General features: G+C 39.1%; 1 protein-coding gene across 1 annotated transcript in view; it reads left to right on the forward strand.

Annotated features, from left to right (window-relative positions):
* Positions 1 to 578: 578 nt before the first annotated feature.
* The window catches only part of LOC103780182 (DENN domain-containing protein 1A-like), a gene marked incomplete at its 5' end in the record, with an annotated part of 70,301 nt that continues 49,969 nt past the window's right edge, over positions 579 to 20,910 (forward strand). Inside the window, 1 exon segment of the mRNA XM_008947838.1 lies at positions 579 to 704. Within this exon segment, the coding sequence (XP_008946086.1) occupies positions 579 to 704 (126 nt within the window).

Raw genomic sequence — 20,910 nt, forward strand, 5'->3', positions numbered from 1 at the left:
GGGGGGGGGCCTGGGAGCCCGCCAAGGGAACCCGCCGCCTGCAGAGCAAACTCCTTTTGTTGTTTTCCATTAAGTCTATGAAATAGAATGGAGTATAGCCTTAAAAGAAAAAAAGAAGTTATCACCAACAAATTTTTCAGACCCACAGAATTTGTTCTTGGCCCTGGTGGTGATGTGTGGCCTGATGACGCAGAACAGTTCCTCTATTAGTCTGATGTTTGAGTTAATTTAGCTTGTATACTTTCATGGATTCTGATCAAGAATGACATAGAACTTCAGGGACTACCTTCAAAGAGTACTCAACAGCATGTTAACAGTGGATTTTAAGTAGGAGGGAAGGTTGAAATGAAGCTTTTATTTTCCTGTTGGTTTCTGAATAGAATCCAGTCATATCTTAGAGAAGCAAAACAGCCTGAAAAGTACTGCTTTTAGAACTGAAAAATTCTGCTCTGAATTCACAATGTCACTTCTTGTCATAACTGCTGCTGTGGTTAGCACATTTTTCGTTTGGCTGTGCCCTAATGTGTTAAGCTTTGTTTGTGAAATGAGAGTGATCTAGACCTGATGTGTGATTTCAGGTTTCTGCACTGAAGAACAGATTGAAGAAAGTCTCTACAACCACTGGAGATGGTGTGGCAAGAGCGTTTCTAAAAGCACAAGCGTCTTTCTTTGGGAGCTACAGAAACGCCCTGAAAATTGAACCTGTAAGTAGGAAATGGGTAGGCATAGGATGTAAATCTGCAGCTGTGGCAGGGAAAAAAGCTAACGAGCTCAAAGTGTAGTATAAACTACTTTTACTAAGGTCAGCATTGTGGCTCTTCAGGTGAGTAGTGCTAAATAGTGTTTCATTCTCCAAAAAGGAAGGAGGTGCAGCCAGCATGATCAGTCACACAGGGAGAAGACTTATTGTGCAAAGGTTTGGGTGTTGCTTGGTTTTTGAAGACAGTTAAGTTAGAAAAGAGATGGTATGAAAGTATAAATTAAGGAGCACAGGAAGCTAGTGCAGAGTCGACCACTGCAAGACCTGGGTATTCACTGTATTATTTTAAAAGGTAGCAGAATATACATTTTTTTACACAATATATGCTTAACTGTAAAACATGCAAATCTGTGGAATCATGGAGTTTAATAACGTAGTAAAGAAATTGTACTTTTAGAGAAAAATGAAGACTGTTTGGACTTGTAAGTATGGACGATGAATGTTCTACTAGGGATATTCAGTCTCTTGCTTCTGGCTTGGAGCTAGTCTCTTCTGTAGCAATGATTAAGTGCCATCTGAGTTGGGGAAAGATTTTTCTGTACTTGATCTTGGGTTTTATAGCTTCTAGTGAGAAATCTGTTCCTGGCTTACTGTACGTAGCTTCATGGACTTCAATACAAATAAATCAGTCCATCCAAATTAATATATTTCCACGTGTTTTGTGACACTTCAGTTTTGCTACTGTGTGCTCAGGGTGTTCCTCTTAAGCTATGCACATTTTGATGATAGACAGTTAGAGACAAGGTGAATAGCGTGAGGGACATTCAGGTATAATTCATGAGTTATGTCCCAGAAATGTGGGGTTTCAAATGTACCTTTGTTCCTTGTTTTGAAGAAGGGGAAACTGACACATGGACAAGTCAAATGCAGAGGTAAATTTTACTGTGGTGTTCAAGGGCTCTTTGGACTTCTGTTACTTAGGCCTATGGCTGCTTAGCAAGGTGATCTCTGTAGAAGACAAAACATACTTTTGTCTTAATGCTACCTTCTCTCTGCAAGCATTTGGAGGCAGAATGGAAGACTGGTGGTAGCAGTGAAGAGCTTGGATTCCACTAGGAGATGCTAAGATGAGTTTTGATTGTAAGTGGGAAAGTGGCTAAATGAGTGAAGTGAGAATGGAGGTCTACTAGCTGAGAAAGGTGTTGTATTTTGTTCTCCTGCTCTGCAAAGATTAATAATGAGATTTGGCATGCAGACAAATAATAAATCTAATTTTAGTCATGCTGTTAAAGGAAAAGACCAGAAGTTGGACTACAGACATAGTGTTTCTTGAGGTTGAGCATGTTTCAGTAACTAAAGTCCCTTCAGTATAGTTTGTCTTTCTTGTTATTTATCAAGCCAGGAGGAAAACCAGCTCAGTCTGAATTTTAAACAGTCCAGTTGTCACTATCAGATAAGCATCATTTTAACAATTCATATTCAGGATTCAAAATTTGCTTTTGAAATCAGCATGAGTCCTTCCACATGTTACTGGGGGAATCCATGTGTTGCCTGTATTAAAAATATAAATTGTATTGATTGTGTATGTATCTCTTGGTTTAAATATTGGGCTTTGAAAGCATCTAAGGTATGACAGGTATTTAAAACGTTGTCCATGTAAATAACAAAACTGAAACCAGCAAGGCATTCTGGCTGTAAGCCTCCTTCACCCGTGCTGGGGAGACACTGACTTCCCTTCATCCATCCAGGCTTCCTTGCTCCCCAGTGCTCCTCCCAGTAGTTGCCAGGCAACTCTGGGAATATTAGTGTATGCTTTGCCTGGATGTGTGTGAGAAATTAACTAGTTAAGGGATTTATGAAGAAAAATAAAGATTTCAATTGCTCTTCTGGAAATACCATCTGGTATTTTGAAGGCTGAATGTTAAAGATGAACTTTTGAAATCAATTGACAATGGCACACCCCTAGAAAGTGCAGCTTCGAGGGAGAGAGAACCTCAGAAAGTAGAGGAAATTGTTTGGTTTGCTTCTTGTTCCATCAGAGAAAACTTGTAAACATAATTGCATAAATATGTCATAAAATCCAATTTTAATCATCAAGAAGTGGAAATATTCGGGGCTTTCTTTCTTAAGTCCTTTTATAAATTAAAATATTAATTTCTGTTTATACATTTCACGACTAATGTCGAAGAAGCAGCAGCTTCATAGTTTCTGTCTTACAAGACAATTTAATTTCATAAACCATCTCATCTGGTGTCAGTTGACTTTCCAGGATAAATGGCATGAAGCTGTTTTTCCATTATTCTGCATAGGGCCAGAACATGTCACAGAGGGGACTTTAAATTTACATTCTAGTTGAACACAGTACGAGCTCTCACTGTGCAGCAGCTTTCCCTCTGAAGATGGCAGGTTCTGGAAGGGGTACATGAACCAGTACACCCACAGCAAACCAGTGAGGGTTGCCATAACCTTCCTGAGGTGTTCAGGAACTAGACCTTTTGCATGAAGAAACATCCATACAGCCTGCAAGTCTAATCATAAGATTTATGTAAGTAAATAATGATTCAGTCATTTTCCCTGCTGGGTATGTGTTTTCTGTAGCTGAGTTAAGCCAGATTCTACGTATGGAGGAATATCCTTTACACATGATGTACTTAAAAACATCTCCCCAAACATCTGTTGCTATTAAGTCAAATAAAACACCCCAGAACCTGCTTGTTTACTTGGCTGTATTGAGGCAAATTGTTACCTCTATGAGTGCTGCTTAAATTTCTAACAGTGACACCAATGTAAGCATTTTGTTCCCTTGAATGTCTTTTTTTTAAAACTCCTGGTTTTTTTCTGTTTGCAGAGGGAATGTTTTTATAATCTTCTAAATATTTAATTCACAAAAGTAGGTCATCTTCAACAGAAAGGGCTGTCTAATTACCTCGTGTGTAAAGGTGGTTTGTAGTACTTGGTGTGTGTGTTGGTAACGAAGGGGGGTGAGACTCGGCTTTTCTGTGTCACAGCTGTTGGCTGTGCACTTTCTTCTGCTGACACCTAGTGGGTAGAGACAACATTAGACGGGTTTTCTTTCACAGGCAATCCTTGTTAAGAAACAAACACCCTAACACCTGTGAACAAAGGTGAGCTCACGGGAGGTTGACCCAAAGCAGTAGGATGTGGGGTTTGATAGGATATGGTGTGTTAGGGTTGGGTTTGTGAGGCTAGTACAGCTGGCCTCAGCCCTGGGGGTGCTTTTTCTCCTAGCCTGGGTATGGTCGTTTAACAGCAGGCTCCAAGTCTGACTCACAGTCTTCTGAAGTGACAGGCTGGCTGGCTGGTCTCTGGGTCTGTGGTCACTCCAGCGAGCTGTGCAGAGGGAATGTGTATGCTTAGTACAACAAGCCTGACAGATCTGCAAAGCTTGATTTATTTGCTCTTTGCTTTAAACTCTGCACATTCTGAACAGGTAGTTCTATTCCCAGGTAGTCATTCCATTTGTCTGTGTTTCAGTGCTATAAATCCATCCCTGGAAGTATTTCAAAGACGTGTAGACATGGCACTTAGGGACACAGTTTAGTGGTGGACTTGGTAGTGCTGGGTTAATGGTTGGACTTAATGATCTCAATGGTCTTTTCCAACCTAAACAATTCTATGATTCTGTGAAATAACACCATGAGGTGAAAATTTCTGTGCTTTTTCTTTCTCACTGCAGCTACTTTGTGTGGACAGCTAAGGAGGGGTATATGTTAACATTTGTAACCCAAATAGACATCAGTATCCAAGTGCTCCTGCAGGTCATTTCCTCTTTAACTGTTCTGGTTTACACTGATAACCAGTTCTCTGCAGGCACTGTAGAATTTGGTATCTCTTTCAGGACATAGCATACATACTGTCCTGAGGTGAGAGGTCTACGAAGCACAGTGCTGAGTTAAAGCAGCCCCTTCTGTATCTGAAATGCCGCTGAAGAGATATTTCTGTGCATAAGATTCTGATGTTTGTTTGGATTTGAGTCAAGTTGTCCTGGTTTTCCTTTTAAAAGGCTAATTTACTTATTATTAATATATTAACCTAGTTATTAGGGTGATGAACACTGCATTCTTTGTAAAATGGTTTCCTGTGCGTTTTGTCATATTACCTAAGTCTAGACCTTTCTTTCATTTATAAAGCCCATGTATACCTGATTTGGGTGGATCATGAGTATGGTAGATATTAGCAATTTCCGTGTTTCCTGTTGGATTTAGAAGTTGCAACACCTGTGACTGTCTCCTGTGTGCACCAGTCTGTGGCAGTGATGTCCCTGATTTTGGCAGTACCTCTGAGGGGGTGACATGGTGGCTCGGTCTGTAAGGGGTAGCACGAGGCTGCTCTGCAGTTCCATCTCCCAACACTGTATTGACACAAGGATCTTGCAATGCAGCATGCTTCAGATGCATCGCTGCCTTATGTGTTGTTAGTAGGTATTAGTTTTGATTCCATCCCTGTTGTGAACTCCTTCCTCAAAATCTGGGCTGCTGAGTTATTAATATCATGATTTGGATCTTCCAGACACTTGCTGATGCTGTGCTGTGGAGATGCTGCACAGCTGAAGGCTAGAAATGTTAATGTTTCTGAAAAAATTGATTCCAGATTTTAACACTTTCAAATTAGATATAGAAGTTCCTCAGTGTTTTAGAAGATGAGGTGGGACTTAGCAGTTCAAAGACGTTTTTAAAAGGCATGCACCTGCATTCTGGACAAGGCACAGTTTGACAAACATCCATTAAAAATTAATGTAATTTCCTGTTTTTATTGTAACCTCCTACTAGAGAATCTGCCTTAACAGCTGTTGCTGTTCTTAGTATCAATGCCCTGATGCTGCCACTGAATTACTATCTTCTACAAAAGTAAATATTTTTTCACAAATCCACTTGCACAGTTGTAGTTTCCTGCTCTCCCAGGATATTACATCTAACATCTCATCAGTCCTCATAGACTTGTTCCTTATATGAACTCTGAATGGGTTCTTATTATCCAGGGTACTGTAGCTGACTAAACTGAACTAAAGCCTTGATGTTGCTCAGGCATCGTGTGTCTGCTGGACAAGAACTGCATGCACTTTGTCAGAAAGCTGTTGCTCTTTACCTCATAGCCAAAGAAGGTAAAGTTAAGAAAAGTCCTATGGGTATTTCGGTCTCCTACATCCATGAGAGTCTCAAAGTGGTTTAAGAGCACAGTTTACTTACCCTTTTAGGGGTTTACACCACTAAGGATTTTTGCTTTAACACAAAATTATACATTTCTCAGGAAGACATTAAAACAGCAGTGTGATGATATGATATTAGGCCTCTGTATTGATTATTTTACTTCAGTCTTTTGCTCAGGCTAACACTATAAATTCCTTCAACAATTCCAGATCCACGAGATCTGAGACAGAAGTTGGAAAAGAAAAGTAGATGGTGTGGTGCAGAGTGAAAATCAAATGCCAGATGAGTCCAAAAGGAAATTTTGTCAGAATGTGTGTGCAGTAATGTACAAAAAAAGTGCCTGTTACTGGTGCATAATTCATTTTGAAAAGGCTTTGTAGCATTCAATGCTGTATCTACTATGAAGTATGATTGTTGCCATGGTGAATTATTTTTTAAAGTTATTCAGTGGAAGAATAAATAGTTGCTTCCAACTCCCAGTAACTGCCACATTCTAGTTACTTCCTCTACATAGCCATCTTTTGCATGGCTTTTTTTTTCTCCTGCATGTGTATTTTAGACATACATCATATGCAGAGGGGATTTTCTCGATAGGTCAGGATTTCAGGAGTGTTCATCCATATATAGAAAAAATTAAGAAGGAAAATCACAAATCCTTGTACTACATGCGTACAAGCCTCTTAAAAAAAACCCTAACTGTAGGAGAAACAGTGAGCAGAAGCATATAAAATAAAGCTTTTTGGTTTAGTTGCAATTTTGCGGTCCTCCTTTTGAAGTTAGTTCTAATGTACACTTAATAAGAATTTTCTCCCACCCGTCTTTATTTTTTTCCTGTTCAAGTGGTGTTAACTCTCAAATAGATGCCTGTATAGACAGTCTAGTAGTGCCTAAATGATGGTAATTTCTAAAATCTCATCATGATGACTTCACTACTACTAGGTAGGAGTAGACAATAACAGTGTCATTGACAGCGTGTACAACTTCATGTCTGTATGACAAAAATTGAGATAAATTGAATTTCTGTATATTCTGGAACTGACAACACTTTTTCTGAAGTATAAAGATTCTGTATTTGGTGGCATTTTGAAGACTCATTTTTGACAATCTGACTTAGAAGCTACTTGTAACTATTGTTATGTTTTACCATTTATGGAAAGTGTTCTAAAAGTCATGGTAGACAGAGTTCAAAAGCACTGACTGAAAACGATTTATTGGGGAAAGACAGTTTTGTTTGTTTGTTTTCTGGGGTTTTGTTTTCATTTCAGTCCTGCCTCTATGTTCTATCTCAGTGCATTACTGTTGCTACAGACAAGTTTTTGTTGTTTTAAACCTTAAAAATAGCTTTTTCTAACAAGCTTTTACTGATATACAAAATGCATTTAATATGCTACATCTAAGTCGTTGAGATATGCATATGTTAATGAAACTGAGAAGACAGACTCTTTAATCTCTTACAGCAGTCTGTTACGTAGTGTAGGATTGTGTTGTAATTCCAGACTAAGATGTTGTGCTGTATAATTCTCTGTGCCACGCTGGGTGGGGAAACTTCCCAAGAATAGTAAAAAGATAATATTTGAGCAAGTTAGCATGATCTTCTGCTGCACATGACATTTCTTCCAGCAAAGATGTAGTTGAACTTTCCTGTCTGTCATATATATTACAGTAAAAAACCTCAACAATTAAACCAAACACACACACCCTACAAAAAAAAATAGGCATGGGAGTGGTTCTGTACTTCTGTCCAGAAACATTGCCCAAAGTGAGGGGTTGTGTGCTCTGCGTCGTGTGGTGGAAGGTTAAGTTCCTCTGAATGTGTTTTTCAGGATGCTGATGTCAGAGGACTGCTTTTGGGATTATTAATGTTTACCTGTTTCATGCTGACATGTAAGTTTGTGTGGAATCTTAGTTTGTTGGAACCTGTGAGGAAGCTGAAGAGAAGTATCTTGTGTTTCATTGTCTGACAACTTTGCGGTCTCTGCAGCACGGATGCGGTCAGCCACCAGACTGGACAGGGTCACTCCCTGTCTCTTCTGTCTTGGTGCTGCAGAAATAAAAGTGGCTTTGTTCAAAAGCCTCTAAATCTTCCTATTACCAGGGAAGGTTGTACAGTGAGGAGCAGCTCTGTGATAATTCAGCTTTACTGGGGAAGGATTTGTACATCCAACTGATAAATTATTCGTCTGTGCCTTTCACACCTGATTCTCTGGTTCTTATGCTACTTTATACACTTGTTTTTGTTACTTCTCAATTTGTTTCAAGTCTTTGTTTCTGTGCTTTAGACTGACTTTTGCCTGTGTTTTTATTGTGTTTTCTCTTGATACTTTACTTATAATTGAGAGTGAACAGCCTCAGCAAGCAATGAAGCAGTGTGCAAATGCCACCATGCAGGAGAAGTTGAAGATATTTCCTGAACTAATAAAGCGCAGGGGACTTAGAGCAGAACAATGAAGCAAGTAAACAAACACCAAGCATAAAATAACATGACCATTCAATTCTGCTTCCCTGTAAGGGGCTCAGTGACTGTGTGTTTTTTAAATGAGCTGTGAATAAGTTGCATTTGGTACTAGGAAGAGGAAAAAAAAAACCACACCCCATCCCTCAAAAAGGGAAAAAAAACCCAAAAACCAAACCCACTAAAAATCTCCACTCCAAACGACCATTCAGGCAGGTCAGCAAAGGGATTTACGTCCTGGCAGCTATAAGCAGCTGTACAATTGTCAGAAAGTACCATTTCCCTTGAAAGAAGATTGTAGAAGAGATTTTTTTTTTGATTTGGATTTGTAAAGTAGACTTCAGTAGCAGGAAAACCTGATGAAATAATGATAATGAAATAATGATAAAATTTAGAATATTTAATCAGGCTAGGATCAAACTACTAGAGCTTCATAATAGAAAAGTCACACCCCTCTGGTGTTTCCCTGTGCTCATTATCTGTATGTGTGTGGATTGGAGAGTGCAGCCTGTACTCCTGTAGTACAGAAAGAGTAAAGTGAAAAGCAAATAAAAAAATAAGTAAATAAAAATTATTTGTAATGATTTGCATAGAGAGGTGATAGAGTCACACAATGACAGGCCAAAATGCAATAGGGTTCAAGGCAGCATGAGACCTGTGTATGCATGCCACCACTGACAGCTCGGTGTGATTGCTCCCCCGCTGCTCCTTCAGAGCTGCACTTCTCTCCAGGATCACACAGACACTCTGGTGCTGCCCCGGGGCTCAGCACGGGCTCTGGAGTGCAGCCTCAGCAGCGTGCTGGCTGTCACCTCCAGCCCTCAGCCCTGGGGAGTGGGGCCACTGCTTGCCTGGCCGTGTTCAGTTCTGCTGGTCACTCAGGGCTTGGGGAAGGGGACTAAGCCCATTGTCTGTGTTGGCTCTTGTATATCATCAGAGAATTGGGCACCTTTCTTTCACAAATATGGTGTATTTGGTGTGGGTGGGGCAGTAGTGAAAGGTAAATTCTGGCTTGTGATCATTGTGCTATGTAGGCAACACGTATTTTAACATTGGGGACCACCTTTTTCTTCTTTCTCTTGTTTTGGGTGGCACAAAACCGTAAACTCTGCAGAGTGCTGATCAATGTGGTGTTCTTCAAAGCACACACTACTTCAGTCTAGTAAAACATCACATGAAAAGACTCTGTCTTTTCTTGGTTTTTTCTAATTTAATTCATTGTTTTCTGTTCCTTTCATTCAATGAGTTGCAGCTTTTGGCAATGACAGATATTCTATTGTGACTGAAATATGCATTTTGTAAGTCATAACTTTACTTGGTATTTAAATAAACTGTGTATGTACAGTGTGCAAGATTTATGCAGAACACAGCTGGAGGTATTCTGCTCAGAATTCCTATGGTTTAAAATGTCTCTTTCAAGTTTGAAAATGTGTTGTGAAGTAGATACCATTATGATAATTGGAAGTTCAGCTTATCTGTCTTGCTCTATTATTTTTTTTGAATACAATTAACACATCACACACACTTCACCTGGTCTCTCCTCATTTACCTCTGGCACTTCCTTGATATTTATTTAGACACATGTGGTGTCTCTGCTTTGAACTCAATAGTTGGTATATTCACTACATTTTTTTTCTTTTATTTTTAATAAACATTTTTCCTGCTTAGAGATACACAGTTAGTTTGCATTGTTAGAGAAAAGTATACATATTGATGTCAATTTAAGTCTTTTACTTATTTGTTGGATGATCAGGACATAAATTGTATAAAGGTTGTAGAGGAAACTGTGATTACTCTCAAATCAAAATACCTGCTGAGAAGCTGCAGAAGCAGCTCATTTTATTATGGTTCTCACAAGGGAACAGTACAGATAAGATATGCAAAAAAGCTATCTAGAGAAAAAATAAAAAACAAACAAATGAAAACCCCCAACAAAGAGCAATACATTTAATTTGAAATTGTTGTATTTTCTTTAAGGTAGCATAAGCATGAAGCACAAAAGTCAGAGTTTTTTTTAATTAGGCTTTATTAATTCAGATTCTGCAGCAATGTTTTTATTTCTGAAACAGAAGAAATTAAGTTTCTCTTAAAAATAAAACCAAATTCTAAAACTGGATTTAATACAATACTATTGGCACAGTTTTTCTATCTTAAATAATACATGTAGTGTGCTCTGTTATGCAACATGTGTAAAGCTGTTAGCAATGTAACACCACTATTCTCCAGAGGACAACTGGAAATTATATTAAATAGTTCTTGTAATTTTGAACAAACCTGAAATTTCTGACAGGTCAAATTTGAGTGATACCACAGGACAAAAGTATATGAAAATATATGAAAATATTATAATAGTGTATTTCAGTTGTGTAAATTAGCTTTGGAGTTTTCTCCTTTTTTTTTTTTTTTTTCCTTTTTCCATTTTATTTTAGTTTTAGGAACACTCCTAAAGCTTGGAGGCTTAATAAAGATAAATCCAAAATTAGTCTAGATGCTCACAATAAAGCAGGAAATTATTCTGGATTGTTTCATTAATTTTAGCTGCAGTTTGGAATGAACTGGGGCTAAGTTTCTGTAGAGTTCCTGTTCACTGTCTGTTCCTGGGATAGATGTTTCCTGTAATATTTTCAGTAACTGTCTTACTGAAGATACCTGATATTTGTAAATTAGTTACATGAGAAAGGTGTCATCTACTGAATACGAATTCATTTTCCTTGTTTAAAATTTGTGTTGATCAACTCCAAGCTTATCAGGTCCAGGACTCCAAGGGTTTCATATGGATAGGTTCAAAGCTGCTTACAGAAAATGGAACGTAAGCTGTGTCCTTGCATGAGTTTTATATAAAGTGTGATTTTTAGTCTTACGAGAGGTGTCTCTGAGTTCTCATACATTGCAGAGTCTTGCTTGTTTCCAGCAGCACCAGTTAGTCATGAAGTGGAACTCCACACAGTGTGAAGGGTTCTAAAATGCTGTCCACAACAAAGGGATTGTGGCTGTGACAAAATATAGAAATGAGGTATTTGGTTCCTTCCCCGTGGTCGTCACCGTGGAGAGAGTGATTGTTCTACAGCTGCATCTTTGCTGGGTTGCTTAGGAAAGGGCATGTTGCAGAAACCATTACAACAGGAAATGTATAAAGTCACAATAATGCAAAAGGAAATCAGTGTTTTCTTTTGAGATACCTTTGACTTGAACTTTCCATTTTCAAAATGCACATTTAAAATTATATAAAACTACTAGGAAGGGGGTGTCGTTGGGGTTTTTTTGTTGTTGTTGTGGGTTCTTTTTTTTTTTTTAATGAAATCATCCTATAATAAAATATTTCAAGTACTGGCTAAGCTGTAAAGCTTAGGGCTGATAAACAAAGCATCTGAAGCCAAATGGCCCCTTAGCTAACCCCAATTAAAATAAAGATTTCATTGCGCTCTGTCCTGACAGAGAGGGAACATATTGTTGCCTTTAAGGGAGTTTGGTTTAGTTAATGAAAGAATTTATTTCATTTTTTCGAATACAGAACCTAATTAAATAAGTTTCAACTTGACTTGTAGTTGAGGACATTTTAACTCCTTAAAGGTTACTTCTGTGTCCGAGTGTAGCTCTTTTTAATAATTTCTCCTGCAGTATTTAGTTCTGTGATTTATATAGTAAGATGTCTTACAGCAGATCTCATGTGAGTAACTACAGGCCTGTTTTTTATATATATATACACACACACACATAAAGATTGTGATTCTGAAAATGTAAAACTTGTTATTGATGTTGCTTTCTTCAAGCATCCTACCTGGCATTAAGTATTATTGAGAGCTAGGAACTTCCACTGGATTCACAAAGGTGATGTGGAAATGGAGGTGGCATGGTTTTGTGGTGAGTGCCCTTTAAAAGCTGTAAGTGATAACACACACGTTGCTTTATCCTGCTGTTCAGTGAGAAGAAAGATATATCAAAGAATTCTTTTCGGTGAAATTCTCCAAGCAGTAGTTAAAATCTGTATCTCTAGAACATTTTTTCTTAGAGAGGATTAATGGTGAAAATGGGTGAAATCTCTGAGGATTACAAATGTGACTAGTTTGCCTTTTTTTCAGGATCTCTCTGTATTTTTATAGATAGAAGTTCATCTATCATTTGTCAACTAATAATTTATTACATATTCTCCACTAAAAATATATTAAAAATAAGGAACACTTTAAAGATGCTTTCTTCTAACATACCAGAGCATTGTATACAGTTCAGTTGAGCAGAGAACAGTTGAAGGCAGTCAAAGAATGGGAGTGCTGTCACTTACCCTAATTTCTTGCCTAAAATTTAAAAAATGTTAAATGTCTGCTGCGTCTCTGGGGATAAAATGTTTGAGGTGGGTTCCAGTCCTTGCTGAACAACAGTGAGTGATGCAGTGGCAGTGTCTTAACTCAGTAACAGCATCTAGCCAGCATTGCCCAGAAGTGGTGGGTTCTTTTAAATTCCTTGTTACAAGTGCTGAATCTAATCAAGGAAGTTCATGCTTGAACAGGTAAATAAATTTAAGTTGTAACAGGTATGTAAATATTTTCCCTGAACGTAACTATGAAACTCTAAATACATGCACTTTTGGAGCAGTGGAGCTTCTTTTGGAGCATTAATTTCCAATTAATAGGGAGCATTTGATCAAAATTTTAAAAACATATGTCTGTTGAGTCCCCTTATTTGGGGATTTTAAGCTAATGTTTGGAATAAGTATTCTTTTCTAAATGTCACTTAATCATACGTTCTCCTTTACGCGCTGATTGAATTGCGTTCCAGCTCTCTTAAAATGAGTTTCCAGGATGAGCAAGAAAGCTGTGCCCGAGAAGGAGCCATTGATTTCCCAAAGTCCAAGTCATCCCCAAGACTCTTGACTACTTTTACTTCAGGTCTGTGTGATGTCAGATTTCATTCTTACCTTCAGCTATGGAGGTAAATGATATTCAAAGAATATGTACCTGTGTGAGGAAATAAATTAATTTTACTTACAGATAAGTCACAAAATACTTAAGGGTTTGGGAGGGACTTTGTAGCTGAAAAAGAGTGACGTGGGTGTGAACAGGAATGAAATTAAGGCAAATCTTATTTGGCACAATACAGGTCTTGAGGTAGCTGAAATACAGTGCTGTACTTTTCTCTGGATTTCTGTAGATCATTATAATTAAGATGTGTTTCAGAAATCTCAAGAATAGTTGCCAAACATAACCAAAAATAAAGCATCACATCTAGCCAGAGTTGTAGATACCCTTGCTCTGCCCTACAGCTACAATTCCTGTCTATTGTCATAGCTTATTGTGCTCAATTTTAATTAAATTTTAATAGCACTTTTGCAGTTATAACTGACCTGAAATTTTTCCAAAGATTATTGTACCCACAGGGTATTTCCCTTATGTGTTTTTAGTATTTCCTGTTTTTTATCTTCTCCAAATTTTGTTCTGTGGAAGAGTCTTTGGTGACAGAGAGCATGGAACAGAAAATGGAGAAAACAGTGACTTGACTGGCAAGTATCAGCTAGAGTCAGGAGTAATCAATGGCATTGTCTGTTCTTGGGGAACGCTCATTCTAGTAGTCATGTAAGAGGTCTTAAAAACTGACATATCTGATAAAGACCTTGGGTTTTATTTAATTTACTTCTGCTCAGGGTAGTGTATACACTGAGTGTTCTCCATGTAGGTCCCCACACGCAGGTGCTGAGTGTTCAATCCAGAAGCCCTTCCGCAGTGCCGCAGCGGCAGCTCGTGCTTGACTGCCTTTGAGGGGTTTGTAGTCACAAGTGTTGTGCAGAGATTGGACTTTGATAGCCTACAGTCTGAAAAGTCACTTTTTACGCTTGATAATAATAAAACAATGTTGGATCATCAGTCCTTACTGCTGTATAGGAAGCCCTATAGTATTAATTGGTTGTCAAATCCCTAAGAACTAATGGATTAGCGTGCTTGATCACAAAGCCCTGCTCAGGAGCTGAAGGCTGCTGCTGTCCCCAGCCTCTCCCTTCCACAGTTACAGACATGCACTCAGGACATTTGAGTGGATTGCATTTCATTAATGCGATTTGAGCAGACAATACTAAGTTGCTGTTGGGCCTTCTCTGACAGCTAATTACTGAAATGAAGTGTGTACATGGCTGGGAAACAATGGAGCACTTGTCAGGAACATTAAAACAATGCAGAAATAGTGCCAAATCTTGGAATCACGCCTCTGATGAGTTTTTCCTGTCGCTGCAGACCAACCCTGGGACACGATTGTGGTGGTGAGTTAGACCTCAGGGAAACAAAGGTTGTTACCGTTGACTAAAACACAGTACAGTTGTGTTCTGCCCTTTCCTCTCTTTGAAACAGATGCTTGTATGTACTGGCCCCCTTGCTGAACACACCTCTTGCTTACAGACATCATTGCTCATTTTCCCTCATAAAATGTCTAATCTGGTTATTTGAATACCAGAGATACTGTGAATGTTGAACTATTTTGTAGCATTATTTGCATGAAAAGCTCTCCCTGGCAGTTTCGAGGAGGAGGAGGATGGGAAGTGACTTCTTGTTGTCTCTTCCAGTATAAGAGCAAATAAACAAAAAAAACACCAAAAACCTACAAAACAACAGAAAAACCCCACAACAAACCATGAGTGATCAAGTGAGGTTTGTAACAGCAGAGGTTCAGAATAAACAAGGAGGAGCTGTTCTTTGTGCAATAGGTAGCAATCCAGCCAAGTACCAAATATACTGAGTAAGGTTGTATTGGGTAGGTACTTGGGAGAGGTGTCTCTTCAGATTTGTTTTAATACACAAGCAACAGGAGAGTCAGTAAGTTTGAGACACAGATCTTGGTGTGATATTCTGAGAGGAGAAGAAACATTCAGGCTTTCCACCTTCCTGCTTTTTCCTGGACATCTCCTTATGACTGCAGTGGAGACAACACCAGGCAGGTGGACTTTTAACATGATCAGCTGTGGCCCTTGTGTTCTAGAACTGTGGTTTTCAACTCTTGTCATTTTTTTTTTTTCTTTAGCCTGTATTTAGGTATCAACTACTGGAAATGAGATGTTGCTAGAGAATTATGCCACTTGTCATAAAATAAAGCTAAAAATCAAGAAATTATTTCAGATGCTGAGTGGACAAGACTGTCCTATCCCACCTCCATTTCAGGCATTCTGAGGTATTTTGCTAACAGTGGTCTTTCAGAAGAGATGATGTCTGTTTAACAAACTGTGCTACACTTTTGGTGTCCAACTCAATTTTGATACCTATCTGAAAAGCTCCTATGTACACGCAGTTCTAGAGAGGAAGCAGCTAAAGCTACATGGTGTTCAATACTGGGGAAGGGGACTTACCTCAAGGCTTTTGTAAAAACCTGTATTATCCAGGGTGGGTTTGTGTTTATGATATACCTGCAGAATTACTAAAAATAATGGTGCTGGCTACAAAGCATTCTTATCATCCTGGTGTTGTAAGAGAAGGTGCTAGTTATTGGAGAGGTTTTTACCTATTGATGTAAAGAGGAGTCTTGGGTTACCAGTGTAGCTTCTTTGGACACACGCCTCCTGATCCCTGTTTGTGATGGGAGCCAGAGCCACCCCTGAGCAGTGGATGTTATTTCATCTGTGCATCTGCAAGCCCACGGGTAAAATGGAGAGAAGGGAGTTTGTGTTAAATACACTTGAGTCTTTAATACCTCAGTGGCACTTGCTCAATTTTCTGGTTTTGCAAGGTGTTGTTCTTGTTGATTCTTAAACAAGGATCAGCTAAATGTGCTGATTTAATCATATTTGCAGTCTGGTGACCTATACAAAACTGCAGCTTAGTTTCTTGGTCAGTATGAAAATGCATGTTTTAAAATGTACCACTTCTTGTAACTCAGGAGTTATAACTGAGATACTTCAGAGATTTTGCTTTAGAGTTCAATCACGAGTAGTTCAAGGATCTACATCAGGCAGTAAAATAATTGCAGCAGAAAAATATTCTATTTCTTCTTAAATTTGAATTGAATCTAAAAAATTTTTTATTCAAATCAGCTGCTTCAGTTAGAGCAAAAAATACAGTAGTAGGTTGTCAGCAAAGGGTCTGTTCTGCCTGATCAACTCAAAAATTCCTGTTGAGGTGCTGGAATAGTTTGCCGTTCTTGCAATTGATTTTACAAAACAAATTCCACACTGAGCTCTGCTTTCATGTATTCTCTCTCCATGGAAATTATGTCCTTTTTCTCATTTCAAATTAGATGAGTACAATGAAATCCTTATTTTACATATTTATTAACAAGGCTTTCATCCCTGTGGTATTGTAACTATCCTCAGTACTTTATGCAAAGAAATTACAGGGAGAACTCACAAACCTTTAGGAGGTGTATGTGGTAGCTCTTTTTCAAGCATTATTGCTCATTCCTGTATTTGTCTTGCATGTTGATAGCTTTGGGTTTTTTTTAGTTCTGAAATAAATCACATTATAGACCTCATGCCAAGTTCAAATCTCTTTGGATATCCATTGTTAGAAAATTGATGAGTGAAGAAATTATGTCAAGGCTATTGTCTGGCATGTGGGGGGTTAAGGGAATTTTTAGCCTTACCAAAAAGTATTTGGTCAGGTACTCAGGTGCTGGAAATTTTCTTAGCAACATCAGTCACCTAGGAACATGATCATCTGCTGTTCTGGGGTAGAGATTACAGAGCTTAATGATTAGCTACTATAAGCTGCAGCTGATGCCAGACTCTACCCCCTTTACACCTAATTAGCCTCATTAATGAGCTCTTCTGCTCTCCACAGAGAGGGCTTCCTCCTTGGAATAGGAGGCAAAAATACTTCACCCAGGTAGATGTGCTGAAACCTTTAATTATTGCCCACACCTGCAAAGCCTTGTGTCTCCAGCAGCAGTACTGCCTAGCTGGAGCAGGCTTATTTACAGTGGCCACAGTACAAAGCATTAACCCTTTAACACCCTAGAAATTGTTTTTAAGATTTGAAAGTATTTATACAGGGTATAAATCATAAGCACTTGAAAATTTTATGCGTAATAAAGTTGGGCGTGCTGTGTGTGCTGGTTTGCTATGTGACAAATATGCCTCTAACAGTTTCCAAGTATTTTGTTTAGTCCTGAAAAATGAGTTTGTGTTGCTGTTGAATGTCAAATATTGCATTACCAGAACTAAGAACACTGGCAAGTTTCATTCTTCAAATGAGCAACTTCTGCATTTGGAGCAGTATAATTTTGTACTGCTAGAATGAAAATATGGAAAAACACACAGGTAGGAATTAATGTAGCAGACAGTAATGGAACTAGTGAAGTGTCCTGGTGTGATTCTTAACTACAGCAATTATTGGTAAATACCTGCTATGTTCTAGTGTTTAAATTTCTTGGAATTTGGTAGAGTGTTTGTTTCATTTGTTTATTTGTTTTAATGCTAAAATAGCTATATGACATTTTCACATGTGTGTTTGGGTCAGAGCAATTATGCCTGTGCAGAACAAATGTGTTCTATGTACCTTTATCAAATTAGCTCAAGAGGCAGCTCAAGTCAATGCTCCTCCTAGTTTTTAATTGGGAAAGTTCAGACCCCTTATTTCTGTGTGCAGATACATTGTTGGTTATTTAGTAACTTTCCACAGTAGCCAATGATGGTGGATTTTCAGTGGGGAATGCCTGCAGTGGAAACACCCCCCATCCATGACACAGAGACTGGGTGGTGCTGGCAGAGCTGCGGTCCAGCCAGGGGAGGAGTCACCTCTCTGGAAGCTGAAGCCAGCCGGTGGTGGGCGTTTTCTGTTCCTGGGGCTTGGGGCTTCCCACCTGCCTGTCTCTGCTTGTGCTGTCCCTGCAGCAGGGAAAGCAGTCGCAGACACAGTCCTGGGCTATAGGATGCTCAGAGTCTGCAGGCAACAGTAGTCACAGTTGTGGCTCTTCCTGAGGGAGCTGGAGCCAAGGAACGATTTTCTTCTGGAAATTAATCTTCTAAAACAACTAGAAGATTGTGTGCCTCCTGCAAGGCATGCTCGGTGCCTGTGTGGAGTGGTAGGGATTTTTCCAACCAAAGTTGTGTGATTGTTAGGTTTTAGTCAACCTTGTTCCTCTTGAAGGTGTTCCTAGCAGACTCTAAGCTAATTTGAGCTAAAGCATTACAGTTAAAAAGGAATCTGGAACAGAACGCATATTCTTACAGCTCAAGGAATATTAAAAAACTGAAAATAGAGTCTCAAAGCTGTGCAGTCACTGAAATATTAGACATCATTGTTAGCATTTCTTATGAATATGTAGAATAAAGTTTGGTTTGCTTTATTGATAATGAAGACATCAAGCCTCACCAGCCAGGTTAAAGTAAAGCACTGTGTGAATCACAGAAGTTCGTGTGCATTTAAAGCAATTAGAATTGAATGCCAGAATAAAGCATCAAAATGAGTAATTTTTCAAATATCTGGATATTGTATTATCAATTTTCAGTGGTCCTTATAACTATTACATAAATGGGATTGAAGTTTGTGGACTGTTTTGACTGATATCTCGGCAGGTTTAGGTCTGTCTCCTAGGTGAGAAAGCCTGAGGTTCCAGGGCAGATGAGAAGGGCTTTTACAAGATAAAAATTATCATTGAGGGCATGTGTGTCTGGAGGGGAGCAGAGCTGGCGTTTTTGGCCTGGCAGATATCTGCCCATCTGCTCTCTGTCAGAGCACGTTAGGAGTGCATCTGGCCGGTGCCCCAGCGCTGAGCCGGGAGCGGGGCAGGTGCTTGTCTCCACGACAACTCCAGGAGCTGTGTAAACTGCTGCGCTCCCAGCCAGATGCTGCTCTGCACATGTGGTCTAATTAGGTGGCATTTCCCCTCACAAAAGAGTTCAGAAATTTTGCATGGTTTCCATGTCAGAAACGTGTAGCTGACATGATGGGAGCTGGGAGGAGCCTTGCGGCCGGACTCGGTTGCTGCTGCAGCAGGGCTGGGCTGGTGTGGGCGAGCTGCGGCTGTGCAGGGGGCAGGGCAGGTTCCCTTCGGTCACTGCACCATGCGTTGAGTGAAACCTGTGGGGTGAGTGGTGGAGGGGAAAACATGGGGTTCTTTATGGGTCCTCACACTGGATGCAACTTTCTCTTCATGAATGTACCGGGAAGGAATTGGGGACTGACATGGATAATGTCCCTTGTGATCAGTGCTTGCAAGACAGCACCCTTGGCTGCCCAGAGCAGGGGTTTCTGTTTTCCTTTTTTTTTTTTTTCCCCTAAGGGTTTGAATGAAAACTGCAGAAGTGAGATGTTGTAGAGCAGAGCCTGGGGAAATAAAATCAAGCCGAACTTACAAAAACTGATACTTTCTAATACAGCAGGATCCTCAGCCTATTGTGAGGCAGGGGAAAGGGTGCCATTTAGTGCCAGTGGTCAAGAGCTCCATTAAAAGTGATTGAAAGTAGCACAGTTTTTGTAATTGCATTAATGTGCCTTTTTCTGTGTCTCGCCTTCTGTTGGTAGCTGAGCCTCTTTCTGACAAACAAGAAGTGAATAAATGGTAAAGGGGGAATTAAGAGTTCCCTTTTAATTTAAAAGGGAAATGCTTTACTTTGCTTTTTTTATACCTGTGAGGAGAAGCATCTTGAGTGGTTGCGGACTTGATTTCTTCGTTCTTTCCCAGAAGCTGTTTGGGCAGACATACAACAGAATGATGCTCTCTCACCAGCAGCGTGGAGGCAAGTGTTTGGTGTGGCAGGCTCCAGTTGTTCCCAGGAATGGGTGCTGTTGCATCTTTAAGAGTCTGGTGACATAAATACTAATTTATAGTCACACCTAAACAATAAATACCCATAGCAAGCACATGTGTGTATGCATTTATATATTAATTATTGACCATTTAAGTTTCCCCAGAGACGGTTATGTGATTCAAGCAGAAAGGAATGAAACCATTTTCCAGTGTCCCTAACCCGGTGCCTTTGATTACCTCTCTCTGGGGACATGATAAATTACTTCTCTGAAGTGACTTCTTTTCTAGCTGTGTTTTTTCATGGCAATAGTTGAGGCTTCCTCACCAAATGATCCAGTGGCATAACATGATGACAAATCAAACCTGAGTGAGTTCTATTATAGTAATAGCATTTCCTTTGCCAAATATTATATAAAGAAGATGACATTACATATCAGGTTGTCTTCTTTCTTGTGCATTAGTATATCTACCAGAGACTCAGTGAACATTTAAAGTTTAGTTCTGTTATTGCTATTTTATTTATAGAGAGGGGCTTTTTGTTACTTAGCTAAGAGAGCAGGATTTTTATGACCCACCTTTATGACTAAAGCTTCTTTCACATTTCTTTAGTGAAGTTAAAACCAATTTATTCTCCTTCTGCATCTATATTGGCATCTACATACTATAGTAAAATATTCTAATCTTGAATATAGCTGTTTTATTCCAGGTAGTTTGGGGGATCATGATACAAAGGAGTCATGTACATCTTGCACAAAAAGATACTTTCAACATATCTACTTTGAATCCTGGAAGCTGCATTGCTTTGGATGAGTTTTGGCTTTTTGCATGTATCTAAGGAATCAAAAGAAAGCAAAATGTTAACATTTGTGATCTTCAGGCATTCTGGTCATTTTCTATCTTGGCCAATCCTTTATCATTTTTGCAGATATTTA

Source organism: Merops nubicus, unplaced genomic scaffold (assembly GCF_000691845.1).
Source record: "Merops nubicus isolate BGI_N331 unplaced genomic scaffold, ASM69184v1 scaffold29579, whole genome shotgun sequence".
Lineage (NCBI taxonomy): Eukaryota > Metazoa > Chordata > Aves > Coraciiformes > Meropidae > Merops > Merops nubicus.